Consider the following 23,556-nt stretch of genomic DNA (forward strand, 5'->3'; position numbering starts at 1 on the left):
ATACTGGACGAACTCAGGTCTTCTTGGAGATGATGCTTGTAAAGTGTCTATGTAGTGTAGGATGGAAAGGATTGGAGGGGGCGGGTGGGGCAGAATACTGAGTACTTCCCAAGTTCCCATGCATCTTTAGCGCATGAAGACGGGCAGCGATGCTGATCCCAGCCTCCCAGCCTCCCACAGGAAATCAGTCGTAGGGCTGGCTCACCTGGTCCACTGCAGTCTGGCTGTACGCCACATGGCACGTGCTCTGCAACACTTCAAGGTTCAACCGATTTGTCTCAAGCCTATTTTAGGATAGAGTTTGATGCAGAAGGGTTGTCGTCATTTAGTTCTAGATGTTCTATCAGTGTTGCTCTTGCTCCTGCGTATCCGCCAGGTGGCTAAAGATCCTTCAATGAATGAGCGGTGAGTCACCTCGTTTCATCTAATCACCGTAACCTGTGGTTGCATCTGGTCGGAAAATGTCGCGTTGAAGATATTGCAGGCAGAGTTTGCATGTCCAGCTTCGTTGAGGTTGCCGCATCAGGGTCCAATGGTTTCATGCCCTATGGCTAAAGTACGGCAAGTCCCGGACTGGCCCAGTAGGTAGAATGATGAGGGAAAAAAGAAGCCCGAGCCATCTCCGAGTCTCCGAGATATTCCCGCGCGCCGAATGAAAACCGAAGCGCTTACTTGCCATCTATGAAATATCTGACGATGCCCATGGGTTGGATATATAAGCGTAGTTCAGCCTTATCTTTCTTTCCTGTAGAATAAGCAGTTCAGTCTCTTTCTGTCAATCTGTCTCTTTGTCGTGCAAATTGCTTTGCTCAAAATGAGTGCGAGATCGTCTTTAGAGGTCAAACTCCTGGAGAAACCACGACATGTCTCCACAAGAACAAGAAGCAACCTCAAGTCTCGCTTACGAGAACAATGGGAGCTATGGAAGGTCGGGCTAGCTGCGAAGGAGCATTGGGATGACGAATATAATTTTCCGCCGGGTCGATATTATGGCCAGAGCCACCCATAGATGTGAGTGAATGTTTGCCATTTTGTTGGCCTAGGTCTCTAACATGTGTTGCTTTCAGTCATACCAGTCATTGAACCTCATACAAATTACCACAACTCAGCCCAATCAAGGCAAACCAAACAATTCCACGAACGCATGTCCCAGAAGAGCCACACAAACTTCCCAACACGGCACCAAGGGATCCTATGATATCGACGACATCTTCTTTCACATTTCAAAGCCATCAGTCATTTTTCCGGTCATTTCGTGTTTGATGTTGCAACATATCCAAGCATCAGTACGGCGTTCGCTTGGGATTCATCTCAACAATTGCGCTATACGAACATGTAATGTTTGATTCACATACCCGAGAATCAGGACCTGTCCATCATTTTCAATTTAATTGATCTTTACTGTCTTCATTATTTTCCCAATAAAAGATTTACTCCGCTCCAGCTCCGACAATGTCTCTCCTTACCTTTTTTCAGAAGTCTTGGAAAAAAGATTATCTTTTTGTTGCCCGGTTGTCATGAATATGTATCGATCCAGGGTTTTGAGCCGAGTTCCCGCATGAGCGACGAATTTTGCCTAGTCGAGACGACATCAAGCGACACGCACGCAGGGAAAGAAGCGTTGGGCATCACGCTGTCTTGGCCTGCCATACTTAAGCGACATGTCAAATCCACGAAGTGAACACAAGAAGGTCTATTTGAGCATAGAGGTGCTTGTAGAATTACTAATCGAGCACGACCGTTGGACCCGTGACCGTGGACCGTGGACCCTCCCGACAACTTCCCAAACCGGTTAGAATGTCTTCTCTGTTGACCTTCCTTTTTCGGCATGGCCACATCCACATTGACTGGGCCCTGCACGCCTACCACATTTCTATACTCACGTAGTCATTTTATAAAAGAGGGAACCCTCCTCGTCGAAAATACGCAATGAATGTGAGTCCTTGCTTCGCGCAGCTAGGAGACATGTCTGACTACTCCACAGAGCAAGACAAACCGCCAGGTGAGGGCTCCGGGGTGATGTCTTCCTCTCCTGCCCAACTCTCGCCTGATATGCACCGTCCACAGCCATCATCATCGCCACTGGATGCAGCTACGATAGAGAGGCTAGGGCGAGAACGACCCCCCATCTTCTCGAGTATCTGGTCTGAGTTGGCCTTCTGCTTTTCTATCATTATGTGTCAAGTTCTGGCAGTACGACCGTGCTCCGATGTCCGTCGCATAGCTTTTGAGATGTCTAACATGTATTCAACATAGGAATACTACATTTCCGGCTCCAATGTCCTTCTTCCGACGCTCCTTGACGAGCTAGATATCCCCTCGGCACTGTCAATCTGGCCGTCCACCGCTCTCTCCCTCGCGGTTACGTCTACCCTCCTCATCTATGGCCGCCTCGCGGACATGTACGGCGGGTTCATTATGTACTTTGGGGGAATGGTGTGGCTGACTGTCACCTCCCTCATTGCCGGATTCTCTCAAAACTGGATGATGTTGTTTGTGTTTCGTGGTCTGCAGGGGCTGGGCTTAGCTTCCTTCCTTCCCTCCAGCATCATGATTCTCGGAAAGGTCTATCGCCCTGGGCCGCGCAAGAACCTTGTCTTCAGTGTTTATGGCGCCTGCGCAGCGCTGGGATTCTTTGCTGGAATTTTCTTCTCGGGTCTCGCAGGCAGCTTCCTCACCTGGCGCTGGTATTTCTATATCGGCTCAATACTGTCTGCCATTACGGCTCTTTCGTCATACTTCTCGATTCCAAATGATTATTCCGCCACGAGAGCGTCGTCAAAGGCTTCAATGGACTGGATAGGGGGTATATTGCTTGTTCCCGGGGTCGTACTATTTGTCTTTGCGATTGCGGATAGCGCGCACGCGCCGCAGCAGTGGCGAACACCGTACATCCTTGTCTGTCTCATCCTAGGCGCTGTCATCTTAGGTGCCTTCGTCTACGTGGAGGGCTGGGTGGCCGATAAGCCTTTGCTGCCCGGAGATTTGTTTTCTGTCAAGTACATGAAACCGATCGTGATCTGTCTGCTGCTCATGTACGGCAGCCTGGGAATTTTCCTTCTCTATGCTGCGCTCTAGTATGCCCTCACCCCACCCAGCCCCAACTTCCATCTCTCTATCACTTCTTCACGCATCTACTAACGCTCCGCATCAACAGCATGGAAGGTATAATGGGCGCAACCCCACTCCAAGTCGTCGCCTGGACGACCCCGATGGCCGTGGGCGGCCTGATAATATCGATAGTCGGGGGCCACATCCTTCATAGTTTGAGCGGAACCCTTCTCATTATTCTTTCAGCCCTGGGCTACTTAGGCTCAGGCCTTCTCTTTGCGGTGATCCCCAGGGGAGGCAACTACTGGGCCTTCGTGTTTCCGGCCATGATCTGCGGGACGATCGGCATTGACATCAGCTTCAACGTGACCAATATCTTCATCACAACGAATATGCCCGGGGAGCGCCAGGGGCTGGCGGGGGCGTTGATAAACTGCACCCTGCACATGGGCATTGCCGTCATGTTGGCCTTCGCGGACCTCATCCAAGTCTACACGGAGGAGTACCTGAACACAAAAGAGAGCTACCAGGCTATCTTTTGGTTCCAGGTTGGGCTGTCAGGGCTAGCATTGATCTTGAGCGCGCTGTTCGTCAGGATTGAGCGCGCCAAGAGTGACCTGACGGTTGATGAGAAGCGGAGGTTGCAGATGGAGCAGGAGGGCATTTTAGAGGATCCTTGATCCCGTTGATGGAAGTAATGTGCAGATGATGATGGAATTTTGGGAAGCGTGTCAGCATGGTATAAGGGCCGAACTTTGCATTTCTTACATCTGTCGTCCCTGTGTATAATGATTCGGTAAAGCGTTTCGACAACAAAACTTCTGGCAGGGCGGTGAGGAGCAAAGGATTTAGCGGGATATAGATAGAGAATGACAGAGCCTAGATCACGCAAGAAATGCAGAGTAATGAACGGTAGTCTGACCAAGGCCAGCTGAGATTATATCTTAATGAACGCAATTTGGTCGCATACGGGGATGCATCGCGGCAGCTTTGTCCTTCCATTCTAGCCCCAATTGGACGGATTATGTCCTATTTCCTCCGACGAATTCAGCCAAGCCCCAACTTCACAAAGGTCTCTTTGTATGCAAAGAACGATAGGCGGCAGATCCCTTTGCAATATTCCTTCCTTAATGTTATTGTCATTTGAAGAAATGCACCATCGCTGTTGGATAGTCGCAGATCTACTCCATTACAGTGTAGGGCGACGTTGAGAGCAGAAATGAGAGAATCGCGAGATAAAAGCTTTTTTTGCAAGCAGCGGTACGTAATCTTCTGACTGAGTAGGTACAACATATGAACTCAATATGAGCGAGCACATCCGATGCCAGGGCTACTAGAGCTATTAGTCAAATTACACATTGCTCGTGTGATGGGTATCATGCTACTTGTTGTTTTCGACTAGAATTAACCTGATCCTCACCCTGTTTAGAGTATGAGGTCAATCTTATCTAGCAGTTGAGTCACATATACTCGATACAGAGCTCTTTTCATAGAATGCTATTGTGATTGTTGAATCAAGTAGAGACGGAGACAGAGGATAAGTGGGAGCAAAACGGGTGGAGTCCAGAAGATTTTCTGATAGTCAAGAGGGTCATGACTAACAACATGACCTGTGCAATGACCTGTGCCATGAGCAATACTGTCCTGGTCGCATCAGTGGTTGAATCCCTTGTCTCACATCGGGAAAAATGGATATGACTGTTGTTAGACCAATCCTCAGGGTAGTTAGGAACTCTGCTTAGTCAATATCCAACTGCGGTTTGACAACATCTCATCAAAACCTGTAAAACAAAGAGTGTATTCTGCGTACAAGCGTAGTTTGCAGTATGATGATTGATATTCGACTTTCAAGGCTACTGCCACTACTGTCATTAGACCATTTTTGCTATAAGGAATCCAGGGCCGGCTAAGCAGACATACAAGAGCTTTTGAACATCCGCACCCGCATGGCTTTTTCGGGAACTGTTCGAGATCACCACTTACTGGAATATCATCAATAACTGCCCCGATCGGCATCGATAGTATAGACAATCTGCTTGTAAATCGATCATATGTCTCATTGACACATACAATCTAGATTTAAAGCATGATATGTGAGTGGCTGAGATCCCTCAACACGCAGCAAAACACCCGCGTACTCTCTTTGTCATCGCTGAAACTCCTTTTTTGCATCACCACTTTCAGGTATCCTCCCAACCTGAAGCTTCCTACTCCCGCTCTACTTATTGCCGCGCTTTTGACCGCTGCTGTCGCGTTGTCCGTTCAAAATGGCTCGCCAACATTGGAGCAGGGGAAACCTGCGGTAAGCAAGTCATCACAACCATCACACAACTGGCTAGGCTGACAACGATGCTTTCAAGAAGGGGCAAGCAGTAGGTCCCTTTCCACGGCTTGCTGTATCACAGTCAATGAACTCGGCCATGCAGCGAGACATTGTTGTGGACAGTCGTCACACGAGAAGCAAACGCCAAAACGAGGATTGCAATGAACTAGCAGATGACACTCAAGAAGAGAGTACATGTTATATCGATGCAGAGCTCGACGAGTGCATAAGCGTTGCAAATCGGGATATAGAGGCGGAAACACAGTGTTGGCAGAGTGCACTTCAGGATTGCTCGGACAACATAGCTGATAACGCTGAAGATGTTGACCCCTGTTACCAAAGATATGCTTTTATCTGAGGTAGCATGAGGTAAAACGTATCAACATCTCTAGCTATGCACGGAACCAGGTTTTAAATTCTAGTTGCTGCGGCTGAGAAAGCAGATTGTGAGCACCCTGGCTGTCCTAGGATGAAGTGCAAAGCCTCGAGGGGGAGAGAATGCCGCGGCTATGGATTAGTTTGGGTTTGTGTCAAATTATGTGCTTGGAGAACTATTGTTCTGCATGTGAATGGATCACCTATCATGTATATTCAGAGGTTTCATGTCTGCAGCAGATTGGTCCAGTAGCCATTTGTATTTCAGCGTCTATCAGCAGTATTAGTGTATCTTCGGGCTCGCAAATTTGAGTGGTGTCGATACTCAGCTTCCTGCTACAAAATGAAAGAAAGCAGGCGCTAAAGCGAGAAAGCTAGTGGACGCTATTGACAGCTTGCATTTGGATTGACTTCTCACGGAGCGAGAGCATTGTGGATCACAATTATCAATCCTATCGGTAGTCGGGTGCTATCCTAGCAATCTTACCCCGCATGCATGATTCGGATTGAGGATCCGACGACCTGAAGTTGTGCAACCATGCGTCGATATAAATAACTTGTTGTCATCCACCTCCCTGCTTCGGAATTTCTTGCACTTCCCAGTCATATACACAGCTCCAAACAATGTCCAGCCCAACAATGCAAGTCGCCCCGAGCTCTACCTGATCCCCCCTACCAAACACTCTCCCAACTCCCCCTTTCCCGTTATCGTCTATCGCGGCGCCCTTCTTGATCGTACTCCAACCGGTGCCTTGGAAGCCATAGAGCTATCTGAATGGGCCCACGGTGGTCATTGGAAAATTGGTGGCGAGAAGGTCGCCACCACACCTCATTATCACGGCACGACCCATGAAGCCTACACCGTTCTCCAGGGAAGTGGGACCTATCTTCTCGGTCGATCACCGTTGACCCCGAGACAGATGAGAAGAGGAACTCCGTGGGCGTGAAGTTTGTCGCGAAAGCAGGTGATGTCTTTGTCTTTCCGGTACATAGTTCCAAACGACTCTATTGAAGAAAACTTATGTCTCACGATGAGGTGAATTACGGGCTGGAGTCACGCACTACGTGACTGAGACGGAGGACGACTATGAAATCATCGGGTTCTATTCCTTGGTGAGAGGCAAATTAGCTCTTATTACCCTGCTGCAGACTGATCAGTGGCAGAACGACCGAAACTCCATGGAAAGCCCGTATGATATGGAGTATGCCTTAGACTCGATTGAGAAGACCGATGAAAAGCGGCAGATGTGCAGGCAAGTGCCTGTTCCGGCCCACGATCCGATCTACGGTACGGAAGGGATTCCGAGAATCTGGCGAGAGGAGTGAGAGCATGCTGACCATATGTTCCCATCTTTTAACTTAACATAACGACCTGCACTGAGATCATATCTCTCAGGAAGATTCACTAGTGCATCGCTTCTCTTTCTACTCAATATTTTATTATCGTGAAGTAGGACATAGATCTCGAACTGTTGGCCCCCTGCGATCTGTAATTACAAGGAGAGCGAGATCGACCAGTTGTAAGACAATATGTAATCAAACACGAGATCACAAAGTCAACAACAAGATGAGGAAAACCTTGATGCAGGCAGCTCAGAGCCGTGAAATGAGGGTCGAGCGGTAGAGGTTCGTATTCGAGCTGGGTCTGAAACAATTGCGGGGGCCGAAGGATTAGGGATGCGCGCCTAATTTACCCAACTACTAATCATCATTTTCTCCTCTAGGCTTTAGCGTCAGGGCCAAAGTGAAGCGTGTTGTGCTCCCGGGAAATGAAACATACAGAAGATTATTGCTGATTTTGTCTCACAATGTGGTTTCCCGAGCGGGTATATAAGCCTGGGCACAAAACAAGATGAACGGATTCTCGTCTCCCTCAGAATCACAATCATATACATCTGAGAATCACAAACATGTTACCCACATTGGTGATTCTTGGCCTCAGTGCCGTCGCCAACGCGCACGTCGCCGCCTGGGCGAAAGGAATGTACTGTCTGAACGGCACCTCCGGCACTGATGACCCCAACACCAACACGGCCGTCAACCCCCTATACATGCTCGATCAGTCCGACTGGTGGTTCCAGCACGACCGTAGCTGCGACAGCTTTCCCCCCGCAGACGGCGATTTTCTCGAGCTTCCTGCCAACGGACAATTCACCGTGGAGCTGGCGCACAACCGCGCGCAGACGACGCTCTCGTACAATGGCCAATACGCGGGTGAGTGGCCCGACGGCAACGACCACCCTGGAGATTGGTCGGGTCCCGGAAGCCCCCCTGACTGCATCCAGGATGACGGGGCGATGCACACGCAGAATCAATCCATGGCTGCAGGAACGGCATTCGCGATCAGCTATCAGAGCGACTCGACCCAGGTGACGATAGAGAACCTTGTTGTCTTTAGTGTTTTGGAGCAGTAAGTGTTCACTTGGATTTCGAGACGTCAAGTGACTTACACGCTTGATGAAGCACCCCGTGGAAGAGACTGGCTACGTACGACGTGCCGGACCTCCCTGCCTGTCCGCCTGCAGGCTGCACCTGCGCTTGGCTTTGGGTAAGATCTACATACATACACACCCAACTTCGTCGGACAATTCCATTGACAATTAGTCATAGGTTCCCAACGGTTGCGGACAACCTAACATGTGAGTTACATAGACCCTATCTTGTGGGCCAAGGACTAATGTGTTAAGGTACATGCACGGTTTCAAATGCACCGTGACGGGAGCCAGCTCGACCAAGACTCTTGCTGCGGCACAAGCTCCTGTCTACTGCGGTGACGACTCATCGAAATGTGTCAAGGGCGCCAAGCAGATGATCGCATGGAACCGTCAGTACTCGATCCGTTGCGTTGCTGCCTCATTGCTGATAAGAAGGTTATACAGAACAATCCGGTAACAATGTGGAAACCCCCAGTGGGGTCAGTCCCGCGTACAGCAGCGTCTTAGGGTGGGAGAGTGGTATGATCATTTATTGCACCTAATAAACATTTGACTGACCACAAACCACACGCAGGTGCTCAAAATGATATTTTCAGCTGAACAGTCGGTCCTTGGTGATTACCTCAATGCAGCTTGAGTCGAGGATTTCTGTACTATATTTTTGTCAATGATTGATAATGGCCAGTGTGGATTGTGGCATTTCGGATTTGACTGTAGCATACACCCTCTATCGGGGACGAGTCAGCATTGATCCCGCCACAGCCCTTTCCAGAGACTGTACCACGAGAAAGATTTTGTGATGGCTGGCCACATTGTCGAGGGCAAAGACTTCGTCTCTGCCCATCAGAGTAGCATGGTCATATTGGGTAGACTGTGGGATCACAGAGCCCGTCAAGCCACGGAGAAAATGTGATTCCAGATCTTGCGGTCGGAACTCCTTGCAATCGTCTTCGACGTATCACTCTCAGGTACAAGTCAGGAATTGTCTATGAGAGCCACCTCAAACGCGACGTGATGCCCGAAACTCACTCCCAAGCACGCGAGGTCTTGTTCAAGTGATAGCCTCACATCTGCCTGAGTTCGCTATTAGGAGCTCCCCTGCTGTCTATGAGCTCTCTAACATGTGATACTCAGAGCGTCGAAGCTACCTTATAGCTTATCTAGTTTAAAGCCAGAAGGACTGGTCGCAAATCAGATTGTTAGACAGTAGCAGGAAGCTCTAAGCTAATGGGACTAGATACAGCAGCCAGCCTACAACTATGGGTTCGTAGCACCCAAGCGATTGTTGAGGCATTACGGGCAGGCAAATGGACGACAGAACTCCTTAGCATCAGATAAGATGAAATGACAGAATCTCTCATCCTTGATTGGGCGATAAGCCGCGGGTCGTGGAAATAAGCTCGGGGAGCATCCGTGGCTATCAGATTGGTCGCGGGTGGGCAGAATCACTCGTCGACGTCACGGGGATGAGTCTTCCAGTACTCGTCTAGCTCTTTGTCGCTCAAACTGGGGACAGCATCGTAATGAGTGAGCGGGGCTAGAGGGATGCCCAACTCCTCGAATTTCGCAAGGCGTTTCTTGGTCAGCTCGTGGGTCTTGTTGACACTATACACCTTGACGCGATGCGCGGAAGATGTGACGTGCAACCCCCAATTCCAGGTCTGACGGATTCCAATCGGCTCAGTGTTGAGAGCGTTGTCCCATGTCCTCACGACCAGCTCGATCCATCCTTCTACATCGCAGGGAATATCAATCTCCCATGTCCGCCACGTCCATTTGCCCTTCTTGGACAGGCGCTCCTCCGGGACTGCATACCAGGTGAAACCGCCGTCCGCTGAGAGCTCGACACGCTCTGGCCAGCGTCCACCACCACTGTAGGCCCATCCCTTGCATGCGATTGACCCGTTGTGGAAGATAACCTGGTGCTGCCAGGGTGACATGATCGCCGAGCTGACAGGCATCTCCTGGATCTGGATCCCGTCAATCGGGCGCTGGTTGTACTTGCCGACCTGTTGGTTGAAATAGAGGTATTCGCGGCTCTGAACTGGAGCAATTGAGGCATTCTCAATTACCTTGATTCTGTAAAGCCATTTGACGGACCTCGCCCCGATATACCCGGCAACCATGACGCGTAAGGGGTACCCGTGGATTTTGGGGAGTGGCTCTCCATTCATCTCCCAGGCGAGCATGACCTCATTGGCCTTGACCTTAGACCAGGGCACGCTGACCACGTAGTTCATCACCTCCAAGTCCTTGACGTAAGTCTCCGCGCCGTATAGTTCGAGATGCTTGGCGCCGTCGATCAACCCCCCACAATCCTTGATGACCTTCTTCAGGCTGATACCGACATATCGAGCTGTTCCAATGGCTCCTTCAGCCCACGGTGCCTGGGGCACCTCATCGCCTTGACCAGGATATAGAGTTATCTGTTCGATTCGACGAGTTCCGGAGCATTGCATGGTGATAGTCTTCTCCATGCGCGGGAACCGAGTTTCGTCCATCAGTTCGTCCAGGGTGTACGTCTTTGGGTTCTTGACTAGCCCGTCTAGCTTTAGCTCGAATTTATCCTTATCGATCAGCGGAATACCGCCGTGATTGCGCACGAAGTGCAAGGGATTCGGGGTAATGGGCTTCGACGTCACCAACCGTTTGGGCGGCTCTCCGTTGTATGGGAACTGCAAGAGATGCAGCATGTCGGGATGCTTCTCTTTCAGGACCGTTTCCCACGAGTCATCGGCTACGGTTGTCAGCTCGCCGCCGATGGCAGCATGCCAGGCTTTGAAGTCGTCTCCCGACAGTACGGGGTTGGTGCCGGGGATAGGTCCAAATTGGTAGTCCGGACAATCCGGAAAGGTCTGAGACTTGAGGATTTCATGCGCCTTGGCCTTCTTCTCGGGGTGATCCTCCCATTCCACATATCTGGCAGTGAATCAGCTGCGTAATCGAGGTGGATAAGAAACGAGACATACCCAAGCCAGCCCTCTCGTTCCCGAGCGAACAACTTATCGCGATTCCCAACCGCCTCAATCGCCACTTTGTCTTGCTTGATCTTGGCCGGCGGACGAGGATATATGTGGATGGTCTCTTTGCCGGTCTGGTCGAGGATAGGCAGCTTGTGGCCTGCCATGCCCTGCTCAATCATCCACTCATCGGGGCGATTCTTGGTATCTGATTTCTGGCTAATTTCCATTTTGAAGGTGTGCTCGCAAGATTAAGAGCCGGTTCGACGTGCTCAAGTTGTCTAGTCGTAGGGCTGAGAGTGGGTTGAGGAGGTGTGTTATCTGTTTATCTGCTCGCAACGAAGGAGGGGCAAGTCGATCAGTCGGATTCGGGAATTGGTGATTGTCCAATGACGTCTCCCAATCGCGTCCAGGTGGCTGTCACGTCGGATAAGGCGGAGTCAATCACATCAACTTCTCGTATTTCTCCCCGACCGGACTTCCTGGGCTAGCTTGCAGGGGTCGAGAGAGGACAAAGCCACATACCTAATGCATGGTCCATTTGCTTGCACAGGGCACCAGTCCCAAGACGGCATCTTTAGAGTGCTCCATGCATTTTGCTACCAAAGATGGCCTGTGAATGTCTCAAATGATAGCCTATTAGATCCTGGTTTCAGGGAATATGGCAACGCACCTCGTGTCGGACACCACCACGTCATACGAGTGCGCCGTGGTTGCATCGCTCATAACCCCACCAATCATTCCAGCTCGATTACTCTGCAATGTTCAGAGGTGAGAAAAAGTGGCCGTCAACTTACAAGCTCTGCCATAGAACAGAGACGTCGAAGGGAAGTGGGGGGAGATCATCCTGAGCTCCACTCGGCCTTAAAACTCATCCGGAAATTCCGAGCCTAGACCCTGTTTCGCATTCGCCCAGGAATGTCAACACCAAACCTGCAACATACTGAAGGTATGAGCTCATCGAAACTCTGTCGCATTGCCTCTGCCGCTGATTATGTTTCAAATAGCTTCTTTGAGGCAGTAGCAATCTTTGACTCGGTGCCAGAACCCTTGTGGAACTAAGATGCGCTAATGCGACCGTAGAAGTTTGGCCTAATTGAGAGCCTGAGGCAGTGCACGTCGGGGGTCCATCTCGCACAGTGGTCACTACCACTTCAATTGTCCTTATCGTCGTACAGCCTCTTGTACTCAGTTTTTGAGAGGTTTTTGCCCCTTTCAGGTCCCTGACATATGCACAGTCTAGTCAAGGCTTTCGACTGGAGGAAGAATATTGCCATTGACGTGCAGCCTGAACACCACGAGGTACTCCGAGTATATGCGAGGGACTACAGGATGAGTGCATGTGCACACTACCCGGGCCCTCTCGATTCCTTACTCCGTATGAATGGGTGCAGTTCTTATCGGGCAAAATTTTCCTTTTCGTTAATTGTTAAGACCGCATGGAAGCTGCGGAGCGCCGGCAGCGTACCGCTAGGTATTCCACCCACAGGGGGCTTCAACCGGAGAACCCTCATATCGTCATAGACTTTGCTTTTTCTCCACCACAGACTCTGGGAACGGCGATAAGGAAACCACAAGTACCCGGCTGATGTATCCAGTGAAACAAATAAATCCCAAGAAGGCAAGAAGAAATTTAGTATACCTTGGCGAGGTAACGTGGTGAAACATCGGAAATCAGCTGCAGTTTCTGGCACCGACCCCGACTCCTAAACAGGTATGAAGCCCGGCATTTTTGCATTGCTGACTCATACAGGGTCTTTATGCAAAAGCGTTACTTTTGTGCGAACGTGTAAATCGTTCATTAATCTATGCCGAATGAACGTACTGTACATCTTTACCATCTTTGAATTTAGGCAGTTACTCCACTCGGTGATCCCCAATCTACAAGATACAACTCTACTTGGACTTCAAAATTGAAACTCAAAAGATTTTTCGATCGTACAGCAAGCTGCGAATAAAGTAGTAGTAAGACAAAGTGCCGGATCTAGCCCAGCGTCGAAGGAAAGTAGAAAGAAGGTACACAGAGCACTTTATACATGGGCTTGGCGAGTCATCGGCGGAAAGCGAAGCGGGCCATGTGACGAGTACCAGATTGCTGGCATCACTTGTACATGTCCCGACAAGGCATGTGCCACAAGACGATACCCCTTTTCTCAATGGGTTGTTGCAAAGAGTCAGCTGCTTAGACGTGGCCAACACCGGCGTTAGCCATGGTCCAGGCGGCAATGTTGGTAGGTGCCTTGGCAGGGGCGATGTTCTTGCCCTGGAACTTGCTAAGGATGCTGGTGTCGGAGCCGCTCATGGAGCCGGAGGATCCGAAAGCGTTAAGCTGGCAAGAACGGCCAAGGTAGGACTGGCAGAGCTTGTTGGTGTTGGCGTCGGGGGAGCTGAACAGGGCGCCCTGGTAGGGGGACTCAACCACGGTGTCGACGTTCTGGAAAACGTTACCCTCAGCCAGGACATAGCCACCCTGGCCAATCTCGAAAGCGTGGCCCTCAATGTTGTGGAAGAGGTTGTTAACCTATCAAAGTTCTTAGTGGGGTTCCGGTTTCCGTAGCTTCGCGGACACTTACGGCGTGAAGAAGGGTGTTGCTCTGAACCTTGGGCATACGACCGGACAAGTAGTAGAAGTAGTTGCCCATCATCGTGATCATGTCGTTAGAACCATCCAGATAGATTCCCCAGTAGTGGTGACCGTTACAAGTCGCGGAGTAGTCGGAACGGCCGTCGATCAGGTTGTAGGAGATGGTGACGCGGTTATCGGCCTGGGTGCCAAGGACAATGTGCTGACGAGCGATGCGGGCAGTGGTAACGTGATCAATCCAGACGAGATCAGCGTTGTTAAGGGTGATAGCATCACCACCCCAAACGTACTTAGGGTTGATATCAGTGATAGCGATGTTCCTGGTCCGGGTCAATGGGGGAGCCAATGCAAGTACCGTGATGGAACAACTCACTGGATGATGATGTTCTTGGCACCGCTGACCATACGGATACCCTTTCCTTTGATACCTCCAGCAGAGCCCTTGCCGACAAGACTCTTGTTCGAGTTGACAGTGATACCGAGGACACCGGCCTTGTCACTGCACCACCTAGTCAACACTTGATCCCTCAACGGATATAACAAGTTGAATAGACTTACTAAGTGATGGAAGAGACCTTGGGAGCATTGGGCTCGTAGTTGTTGCACCAGTTGTCCTTGTTAATGGCCTGTTGGCACTTACTGCCTGTACCCCACGGACTGCAGCCGCTGGTGGTCTCGGTGCCTTCAGTTCCAGTGAAGTCGAAGCTGTATTCAGATGGTTGGTTAGCCATGTTGCTCACCTGCTGTCTTGAGGAACGAATGACTTACATCTTGTCGAGAACAATGACACGGGGCTGGCTGTCGCCCAAGTACGAGACCAGCTCGTCATTGGTCTTGGGGTAGACCTCAGCGGCGCTACCACCACCGGTCACACCCTTAGCAAAACCCTGGGCGGCACCAACGACACCAGCGTTGACGCTATTCGCGAAGACAGCCGCGGCGGCGGCGAAAAGAGTTGTGTACTTCATGATAAGCAGATGAAAAGAGTGTAAAGGAAAAGGAATGAATGAATGAGGATAAGGAAGAAAAAAGAGAGTGGTTTGATGGTTGGGATGAGCAAGTCAAGTTCCTATCTTATATAGAGAACCCTGGGTATCCTGGTGGAGTTGGAAGAAAACCCCTGTCTGCAGCTGAGACAGGCTTACCCAATTCATCAAGGAACTGGAGCCAGGCGCCGAACGTTGGACCCGTTCGTTCATTGCAGCAGAGTAGAACCGGAGGTCCATCTGCAATGGGACATGCTCCACCCTGAGCAGATTCGGGGTTCTTGGCAGCACCCACACAGGCCAATTGTTTGGTCAGGAACAGGATACTATGCCCGTTCCACCGGAGTTCAATCCCTTCTAGAAAACATCCCTTGGCAGGACCGGTTCTACCATAGCATCGATAGCATGAACGAAGATGAATCCATTGAATGAGGCTTTTTCTTTGCCCCACTTGCAATTTCACGGCACCCCATGATAAGAGGTCAAGTTTGGATACTGAAGAGTGCCCACCTAAAGCTTGCAGCTGAAGATCAGAGGAACACGGAAAGCTTAGTTCTTGATGGATGAGCTGGATTGATGCAACTGAGCATGGTTGAAGAAATCAAGACTGAGGACTGTACGAGCCCATCACGAGTGAGCTCGGAGAGGGGGTCGTTGCTGCCTGCAGACCCTGACCGAAACGCTCGGACCCAATCGCTTTCCGTCGCTGCCGAACACCGTAACGGTCACGTGCAGCGTCTCGACCTAATCTCGTCTCACGTGAATTTTGATGCAGCAGTCCTGCCAAGCCTCTTTTGTCTCACCTCAATATCTGCTAAGAGTCTTGGTAGGATCACTACCGTATGATCGAATAGATTGATTCCCCACGAGACTTAGAGATACCAAGACTTGAACTGTCAAGCGCCTAAGACATTTCTGGCTTCCGATGGTCTACGCTGCAATCCTATTAGCGGATCAATGCCGTTGAGTATGAAGTACCGATGCAGCCAAGTATAATTCATCTTGTCGTAAGGATCTTCTGCTACTTCGAGTCCCCGCTGCTTGATGATGAATAGCGCTTCTCCGAGTCATGGTGGCTGAGTCCCGCGACAAGCTACTACACCGTCGCTGAACACCGATTGTAACCTTTCTACAGAGTATGTTTACTACAGCACAGTTTCCAAATTAGCCGTCCGCTATCTTCGAGCACCTTTCATTGGTACACAAGAGAAACGTCTGGTAGCTTCATCAAGTGTGTCATGAATCAATGTACTTCTCTACTCTATTTAAGTTTATAAATTGCACCTAACTGTGAGTGGCAAATTATCATTTCTAATCCGAGCCCCTGAAGTTTACCGCCAGGTAGGACTCTACTACAGTATACTCATGCATCCTGCCGGAGCCGTAGCCTAGACATCCGTTAAGTAGAACGCTCGAAAGACGAGGCTCTTTTGTGTTACCTCAATACTTCCAAATATGGTTCCAAGCAAGCAAGTAAGGCAGCGAGGCATAGGTTGTCTCATTGAACTGCAACAATTCTCAATTAACACAATGTAGTAGATGCATGGCTGCCTTACTCGCTTGCTTGCTTGACAAGGTGCTTAAAGATTGTCTCAATGCCTCATTTGTCCATAAATATGCCTGGATATGTGCTTGACTACCCCACTTACTGGGAGAGATGCTGGGAAAGGTGCTTGGGCAGGTGCTTGGGCAGGTGCTTGGAGAGGTGTTTATACCCCCTATCGGATACCATCAGACCATACTATGTAGCCAGCTAACGTAATAGTATACATTACACAAGATGACGGCCATTGTCAGCCTTCCTTGAGTCTTAAGATTTCGGGTTTTGATATTCTCGGCCCCACTCTCAGTAGGCATATAGATTCTGAGAACCTCGAAGTCTCCGTCCGCCTCAATGCTACCTGCAATCAAGGCAAGCAACAACTCAAGTCATGGGGACAGGAAGAAGGACGGAAGATTCCAGCAGGACCCTCGCTCCGCACTGTGTATGTATCTAATGCCTAAGGCATCAATGAGCTGGTGCCTGACAGGCTGCCGCGGCGCCTGTGAACAAGTCATCCTTTAGCGAGAGACAACCTGCCGGTAGATAATCCTCACGTTCGTTACTTTTGGAGAGATGGTTTCATCAACTAGGCAGGCATGTAGCTAGAAACGAATATGGAATGGATCGCTTCGTTCTTTTGTTCCATTGAGCTCAACCAGTCAGTTGCCGCGGCCGGAGGAAGATAATTCTAAAACACTGCCAGGAGAACAAAGGAGAATGCGGCCGTTCGCTTGATCCAGCCTGAGAATATTCTTCAGCCGCAGGAGAACATTCCCGACCAATTCCCCTCCGGATCAAAATTATGAGAATACTTTGTTGTGACTCGATAGACTTCGTGTTGCAGGATCCGGACCCCAACCGGTTGGGGTCCAAGCCACATTCCTCCCTACACCCGTCCACGTGCTCAACATATGGTCTCCGACAGTTGTTTCAGTTGGAATAGTTGGAATGTGTGCTTCTGTATTGAGCAGAATTGCGCCCAATTGACCCGTTTAATAGGGTGGGCATAGCTTGTCTCTTTCCCTGGAATCTTTGGGGGCGGGCCTGCGGCGGCAGTGCCGGGTACAGTATTTAGGGCTTCAACATCTCGCACTACTCATCTTCATTTCACTGCGATCATCAGTTGAGCCTAGTCTCGTCACTTACAGTTTCATATCACTCTCGACCGAGTTTGATCTCAGTCAATATTACCTAACAAAGAATGCTTCCACCCTTAGATAAGATCCTCAGTTACTTGCATTCAGGATCTCACGATCGCAAGGTCAAACAACACCTCAGAAAAGCCACACAAGGTCCAATCTACATTTGATCACACATTGAGCACAGTATCAATACTAACAGCGTACTAGAATCCATCAAGCAAAATCTCCAAAATGTACTACGACCCATAATAACAACAGAAATCCACAATCCATGGACGACATTCGACGCTTCATGTGTGGAGGACTCGGACCGCCGACGCTGTAAGATATGCGCCCGCCACGATTTCTCGAGCCAGCTAATCTTGGAATTGAGTCTGGACTAAGAACAGCTTGAAGAGCCAAATTCAACGAACGCACCCGGGCGCTTCATTCTCCGAGAATGCCATCGATTTGTTGTGGAAATGCTTCTGATTCTTCGCTCACCATCCGTTTACATGCGAGTCGACCGACAGGATAGCCAACGAGAGAGTCGACGCAGATGCCTTTCAACGAGCAGTAGCCTTGATCGCGCACCAAGGCACTGAACTGTTGGGAGCACAAGAGGCAGGAGATTACTATTGGTGACTTGACGAGACGTTCTTTCACAGAGCCCATTTCGCAAGGGTGCTAAGAAGCATCGGTCTTTTGGGGAGCACCCAGGTCTTGTCCACTTTTGAGCCACCAGACTATTCCCAGTCTTCTTTGGACGATATTATGGATGTGCTGGCTACGACACAGCCATTTTCTGTAAACCTAGCACCGTCACCAACTCAGCTGGAAGCGGCTGCCAGGAGGCTGCTCGACGCGGGATTCTCAACCACAACATACCGGCTCAGACACACGGAGCTCTCGACCTTTTTAGCCTTACTTCTCCGACTGAGGGTTTCGAATGTCAAATGGGGCAGGGATTATTACTTTGGGTCCTTCGCGGACGAGGATCCGGCGGATGAGGTGTTGGCTAACGCGATGGCTCCAAGACTGATCGGCAGTAATAAGGCAGACTTTGACAAGGCTTTAGAACTGACGATGGATGCATTGGTAAGAAGCCTCTACCCAACCGTCAACTAAGATGCTAACAGGTGCAGCCAAATCTTGTGCCACGTTTCCATCAACTATGGACAACTCTTTTCCAGCCTCCAATGTCGGACTTTGACGTGGAACTCGAACCAACAGATGAAAATATGTTATCGCGTTACTTGGCCGCCGCTTCATTGTTCGTGCCTTTGCCTGAGGCATTGACACCCGCTGGTTTGCGAGATAGACACATCAGTCATAATAAAGTCGGAGCGAGTCAAGATGAACCTATTCTATCATTTCCGAGTCTCGTCCACCGCCTCCAGAATATGCCAGATTCCCACCTCATCCTGGCCACGAATCTTCACGATCCCCATGCTCCAGCAACCGTAATAGGAAGCTTCATCCCTAGTCTATTATGTGCAATGTCCGACAGCAGCAGCGGAACCCGAAGCCGCAAGACTGGAGACGCACACCTCCTCTTCCAGCTACAGCCGAACTTCCGACTGATCCGATGGGAAAGACCTCAAGCACTTCCGAAGACCTTGATCAAGACCAATTACGAACTTGCCTCTCTCCACGCCGTGGATGCAGAGAGCGGGCAACAGACGTGCATGAAACCTTACTATATCGGGGACTCGAAAAGAAGCACTGCTAGGCTGCTTATCCATCCAGAAGGGAGTTCGGTGTCATTGCATGGCTCAAAAGATTTGAGCACTGCAGCGGTGGGGAGATATAGAGAGGTAACGAGAAGTGACACGGGAGATAAGGATTGGGAGGTAGTCGTGCAGCATTGCACAGTTCATATGTTCGCCGTGGTCTAAATATGTCTAAAGTTCTGAGTCATACAGTTCTACCACTAGAGTCATTGGGGGTGAAACTGACGAGCTCCTTAGCCCGCAGGGTCCTCACCCACGGATGCGTTAGGCATCCGTGGCGGTATAAATGTACATAGTTCAGAGCGAAGGGTCTCTGGGCCTTCCTCTTCTCTTTTGGCTCTTATGAATGGGATTCTTGCCTGGAAGACTGTATGCCTCTCGAATCCTTACAGAGCATTTAATAATTCATACTAATGTAACTGCAAACGCTCGTCCAAGTTTTCCGCTATGCACCCTCATCTCACATGTACCGGTCCCAAAGTAGTGCCGCGCCAGCCAACACGGCCATTGAAGTTTCAAAAGCCGCAACCGGTCTCCAATTGCCGCCATTCCGATACATGACCCACGCTGCCACCAGACGAGAAGGTATCGAAGAGACCATGATCAGAGTATCGCGCTGGTATGTCGAGATAAGATAGTATGTGCCAAGCGCAAGAGAGGTCAGACTACGAGGACGATAAGCGACCAGCATGCTGTGTGAGTTGTGAGATACAAAGGCTTACCCTATGCATTGAACAGCGCCTTCAGGCGTTCCGGTCAATGACGAGCCCTCGAAGTGGGCGACCGATGATGGAAACAGGATGGAGTAAAATGCATTTCCGAGAAGGAACACACCTTGGGCGGCGAATACAGTGCTTGAGACGCTGCCCATGCGGAGACCAAGGTTGTGGAAAGACATGATTTAATTACTTTGTGGTTTGGTGAATTATGGTGATTTGACCGAGTGAGCTTATTCTTGGGTGCGCGAGGCTTACTATTTTTATACCAAGGGGGTTTCGTGGGGGCTTTCGGGTTCGCTCCGATCGGCCGCCAAGTCTAAGCGTCGCTGCGGCCCCTCGGATAAACTTTCATACGATTGTCCATACTACCTAATCTCTTGGCAAGAGGAGATGGGAGGTGAGAAGAAAAAGTTGGAGAAAGGAAGATAGAATAAGAGAACACGAGCATGCGTGGGAAGGTTCTCTTGAGATTTGCCTTGGAAAAGATATATAGGGGGGAACGTTTTTCGGAGACCATAGCCTCGCGTCTGTCAGGCCCCGATCGGCCGGCCAGTGAAGGGGGAAGCTCTCCGCATCGTACATGCCAATGGAAGATGTTGAAGCGGTATTTGTGCCGGGCGGTCAACAGATCGAGGATGGCGTTGACCGGAAAGAACTTCCACGTGGTGTCGAGCATAAATCTCCTGTGGGGGTAAAGATCGGAGTCTTCTTCCATGAGATCGATGTATTATTTTGTACCCAGGGCGAAGTTGTAGAGGGCGGAGCAGAAAGGACAGGCGGGCACCCAGACTTTCTACTCGATTTATCGCCACACAACTACTTCGTACGCGGCATCGCCTGTATAGTACTTCGACACCTTGTTACATGGGTCCTTGCTAAGGCAAGCTACAGATACATTTTTCTACCCAATGATCACTCGTAACCCGATACGGTATTAGAAGATGGATTCCGGTCCCCTGCATGGGCCATTGTTAACATAAGGCTAGAGTTCGATATCGATCACGTGTATTTGGGGGCTGTGTAATCTTCTAATAACACAGCTATCCTCGGCTGCAATAATTATATAATTAGTATGTTTAAGCCTTACCAATTCAATCTTCCGCCTCCTCGTGATCAGGTGACGCTCTCCGGCCCCCGATTGACTTGGCTAGTTCGTCCGCGCCACGCGGAATGCAGAGATGTCCGCTCCCATAAAGATTCATCAGTATGAATATGACGATTTCAAATACAAGTTGTGCAAATGTGCGGGTGTGCCTTTATCTAGGACTGAAAGTGGTCAGGTTATAGTTGGAATGAGGTGTCATAATTCTTTGGGTCGGGCAACGTACTTTCGGTGGCCTGTTTCTCTTCGGCAGCTGCAACAGACGAGGCGTCCTTCGCTGTGTTGCTTCCTGTGTCCGTGGTCTTGTCCTGGTCCAGGCCTGACAAGAAGGAACATAAGTCTCCCAAGTGGGGCGACCTCTCATGCTCGAAAGAGTTCAACATACTATCAGAAACTTTCTTCAGTTTGTCATCGAACAACAGACGTGGTCTCCTTGGCTGTGTCTACGACGCCTTTCACTAAACTGACGGTGGTATTTTGAAGCAATGAAGCCATTCCGGGGAGTTGAGCTGTACTGGCTGGTACTTGAGGTAATCGTCGGTGGTGAGATAGATTTGGGACTCTAGATAGACAGGTGAGCTGGGTATACAGGGGTGAGCGTATTTATTGCGGATCTTTTGATTACAGAGGAAAACTGCCCGAGGAAGCTACATGATCCTGCTAAGGACAAATATTTCTTTCGTAATACGAAAACTCTGTCGTCCTCTGCTGACCTATCTCTCCGCGGTGAAGGTCGGCCTGAGAGAGAGCCACTGGAGAGAGGGGGTAGGTCCAGTTGACCCGCAGTGGCCTGACTAGGCATTTGGTTGGCATGGACTGATTGGGGCGATAGGAACAAACTTGTCTGCGTCTAGATTGCTCGTAGGGGCGTTATACACAATGATATCAGAGTGCATCCTTCGAAAGCTGGTTATTCTAGGTGACAAACCTGCCTCGTTTGTGACACACTCTTCCGTAGCGTAAGACAGATCGCTGTCATGTTACACGATGGCGGAAAACCTGCAGAATCGAGAATCGCCTGTGCGGGGTATCAAAATCAAATCTATTTAGATTGGAAAGAGGGGTCGGGTTCGAGCACTCGGGATTTTGATTTGGGTCGGCCCGCAAGAGACCCACTTCAGCTCGACGCGATCAATGTCGCTCCGAGCCCTAGCTCCGAGCCCTAGCTCCGTGCATTTGATCACTCGTGAGCTGATCTGCAGAGTGGCTGCTGGCAAATGGTGAATGAGGTTCTGCTTCCACATCGTAATCTTCGAAAGCCGCTATGCATCAGCTGCCTTTCAAAGACGGGTTCGTCTGACTATCAGCAGACGTCGTACAATGGTTCAAGTTTTGCTCTCTTTTTGGAAATATTACGATAACCGGGTCGATGGTTTTGTGAGTTCGTGATAATGATCGTGGCCGATGTGAGTCCGACCCGCCTGTGCCATGAGAACTGGCATTTTGGCTGGATGCACACCCGACGGGTCGCGAGCGCCTCCGAGACTTGATCTCAACAGCCCTTTCAGAAGTGGGCTTGATACGTAGAGTAATCTGCCTCTTTCAGGTCTCTAAAGAAAGACGAGTGCTCATATTTAATGCACAGTTTGCAACTATACTACTGCACGGTGCAACGAGCCGGGTATAGTCGTGGCTGACATGCTGACTGCACAGATGTATTCTCAGGCTGTGTGAATGTAGCTCTACCATCCCTTTCAGGTAGCTGAGCAATTCTGCGGCTGAGCTCATCATTGCCGACTAATGCCCCCGCCGTGGTTCGCCAAAGGTAGTAACTATGTGTATGAAGGCTAGACACATGAGCTCGGCGACTACAGCTTTCGTCGGATCAAAGACAGTATAGATCTGATAGGTACTGCACATCACAATTCAGGTGAAACAAGCTGCATGTGTCGTCTTGATTGTCCGCGGCTCTGAAGCCCATGTATTATGATGCTATTTTACCCGGGGGTGGGTTTTATGAAGAGAATGGGTTCAAAGATCCTGCGGTACATCGAAAGAGAGATGACATATGAATCCTTGTTAAGAAACCATAGTTCTGAGAGATTGAGATGTGGGAGATTGACAAAATAGCCGCACCAGGCCCAGGTCGACAAGCTGATTACACTTTGATGATGATTATTATTCACACTGACCTTGGCAAAGCATGCTAAGGTACACAGGAGAAAATAGTTATGTTCCAGAAAACCTGTTTTATTGTCATGAAAACAGATTTGATCAGAAAAAAGGAAATGGGGCAAAAAACATACAGCAGAAGGGATTCGCTGGTGGTCACCCACCCAACTACTAACCTCCCGGCGTGTGGCTTAAGTACGGCTGAGCGGACGGGAAGCCCTGTTTTCCACACCCTGTGGTCGTATGTGCTTGTTTCATAGATAGCCGTGTTATAGCTAGCGCATGAATCCATCTTATTACTTGATTACTTGTAATGTTAACTTATAACTACGAGATTCCCCCTCGTATTTTCAATTGCGGCCAACAACCGCCGAGTTTCCCTTCGTCAAAGTGCGGCCTTACACTATCACGCCGCGAGCGACAGCCAGCCCGGCTGGGGCTACTGCTCAATGGTCAAGGATGGCCACAAGTACAGCATCCCCACTCGCCATTGATATACGTGGCCGACAGGC

General features: G+C 49.9%; 7 protein-coding genes across 7 annotated transcripts; 4 read left to right on the plus strand and 3 right to left on the minus strand.

Annotated features, from left to right (window-relative positions):
• Positions 1 to 2,052: 2,052 nt before the first annotated feature.
• Positions 2,053 to 3,731, plus strand: BO95DRAFT_362042 (putative MFS multidrug transporter; the record flags this gene model as incomplete). The annotated part of the gene is made up of 3 exons (XM_025582558.1): positions 2,053 to 2,193; positions 2,257 to 3,077; positions 3,158 to 3,731. The coding sequence occupies 3 exons, from the start codon at positions 2,053 to 2,055 to the stop codon at positions 3,729 to 3,731; spliced, it is 1,536 nt and encodes a 511-aa protein (XP_025442805.1).
• A 2,112-nt stretch (positions 3,732 to 5,843) lies between these two features.
• BO95DRAFT_452865 (cupin domain-containing protein) lies at positions 5,844 to 7,075 on the plus strand (the record flags this gene model as incomplete). Its single annotated transcript, XM_025588179.1, has 5 exons — positions 5,844 to 5,897; positions 6,382 to 6,643; positions 6,670 to 6,741; positions 6,786 to 6,862; positions 6,914 to 7,075. 5 exons carry the CDS (start codon positions 5,844 to 5,846, stop codon positions 7,073 to 7,075), a joined length of 627 nt encoding a protein of 208 aa, XP_025442806.1.
• A 584-nt stretch (positions 7,076 to 7,659) lies between these two features.
• On the plus strand, positions 7,660 to 8,726 carry BO95DRAFT_495768 (lignocellulolytic auxiliary activity family 14 protein; the record flags this gene model as incomplete). The annotated part of the gene is made up of 5 exons (XM_025590846.1): positions 7,660 to 8,159; positions 8,213 to 8,297; positions 8,360 to 8,388; positions 8,437 to 8,573; positions 8,629 to 8,726. 5 exons carry the CDS (start codon positions 7,660 to 7,662, stop codon positions 8,724 to 8,726), a joined length of 849 nt encoding a protein of 282 aa, XP_025442807.1.
• Positions 8,727 to 9,629: 903 nt separating this feature from the next.
• Positions 9,630 to 11,374, minus strand: BO95DRAFT_362070 (sulfite oxidase; the record flags this gene model as incomplete). The annotated part of the gene is made up of 2 exons (XM_025582560.1): positions 9,630 to 11,103; positions 11,154 to 11,374. The coding sequence occupies 2 exons, from the start codon at positions 11,372 to 11,374 to the stop codon at positions 9,630 to 9,632; spliced, it is 1,695 nt and encodes a 564-aa protein (XP_025442808.1).
• A 1,952-nt stretch (positions 11,375 to 13,326) lies between these two features.
• Positions 13,327 to 14,696, minus strand: BO95DRAFT_362038 (polysaccharide lyase family 1 protein; the record flags this gene model as incomplete). The annotated part of the gene is made up of 5 exons (XM_025582557.1): positions 13,327 to 13,665; positions 13,718 to 14,048; positions 14,102 to 14,227; positions 14,287 to 14,433; positions 14,497 to 14,696. 5 exons carry the CDS (start codon positions 14,694 to 14,696, stop codon positions 13,327 to 13,329), a joined length of 1,143 nt encoding a protein of 380 aa, XP_025442809.1.
• Positions 14,697 to 18,152: 3,456 nt separating this feature from the next.
• Positions 18,153 to 19,276, plus strand: BO95DRAFT_463341 (uncharacterized protein; the record flags this gene model as incomplete). Its single annotated transcript, XM_025588987.1, has 2 exons — positions 18,153 to 18,476; positions 18,524 to 19,276. The coding sequence occupies 2 exons, from the start codon at positions 18,153 to 18,155 to the stop codon at positions 19,274 to 19,276; spliced, it is 1,077 nt and encodes a 358-aa protein (XP_025442810.1).
• A 259-nt stretch (positions 19,277 to 19,535) lies between these two features.
• BO95DRAFT_442362 (uncharacterized protein) lies at positions 19,536 to 20,042 on the minus strand. Its single transcript, XM_025586404.1, has 2 exons — positions 19,834 to 20,042; positions 19,536 to 19,776 (listed from the first exon to the last, which is right to left on the minus strand). The coding sequence occupies exons 1-2, from the start codon at positions 20,007 to 20,009 to the stop codon at positions 19,572 to 19,574; spliced, it is 381 nt and encodes a 126-aa protein (XP_025442811.1). The 5' UTR covers positions 20,010 to 20,042; the 3' UTR covers positions 19,536 to 19,571.
• Between the last annotated feature and the right edge of the window lie 3,514 nt (positions 20,043 to 23,556).

This window comes from Aspergillus brunneoviolaceus (genome assembly GCF_003184695.1).
Source record: "Aspergillus brunneoviolaceus CBS 621.78 unplaced genomic scaffold BO95scaffold_30, whole genome shotgun sequence".
In the NCBI taxonomy this organism is placed as follows: Eukaryota; Fungi; Ascomycota; class Eurotiomycetes; order Eurotiales; family Aspergillaceae; genus Aspergillus; species Aspergillus brunneoviolaceus.

Excerpts from the sequence above, each read along its gene's own strand:
- BO95DRAFT_442362 (XM_025586404.1), bottom strand. The coding sequence starts at position 20,009 with ATGTCTTTCCACAACCTTGGTCTCCGCATGGGCAGCGTCTCAAGCACT. Across the intron at positions 19,777-19,833 it reads GGCGCTGTTCAATGCATAGG|TCTGACCTCTCTTGCGCTTG; the intron begins GTAAGCCTTTGT and ends TCGTCCTCGTAG.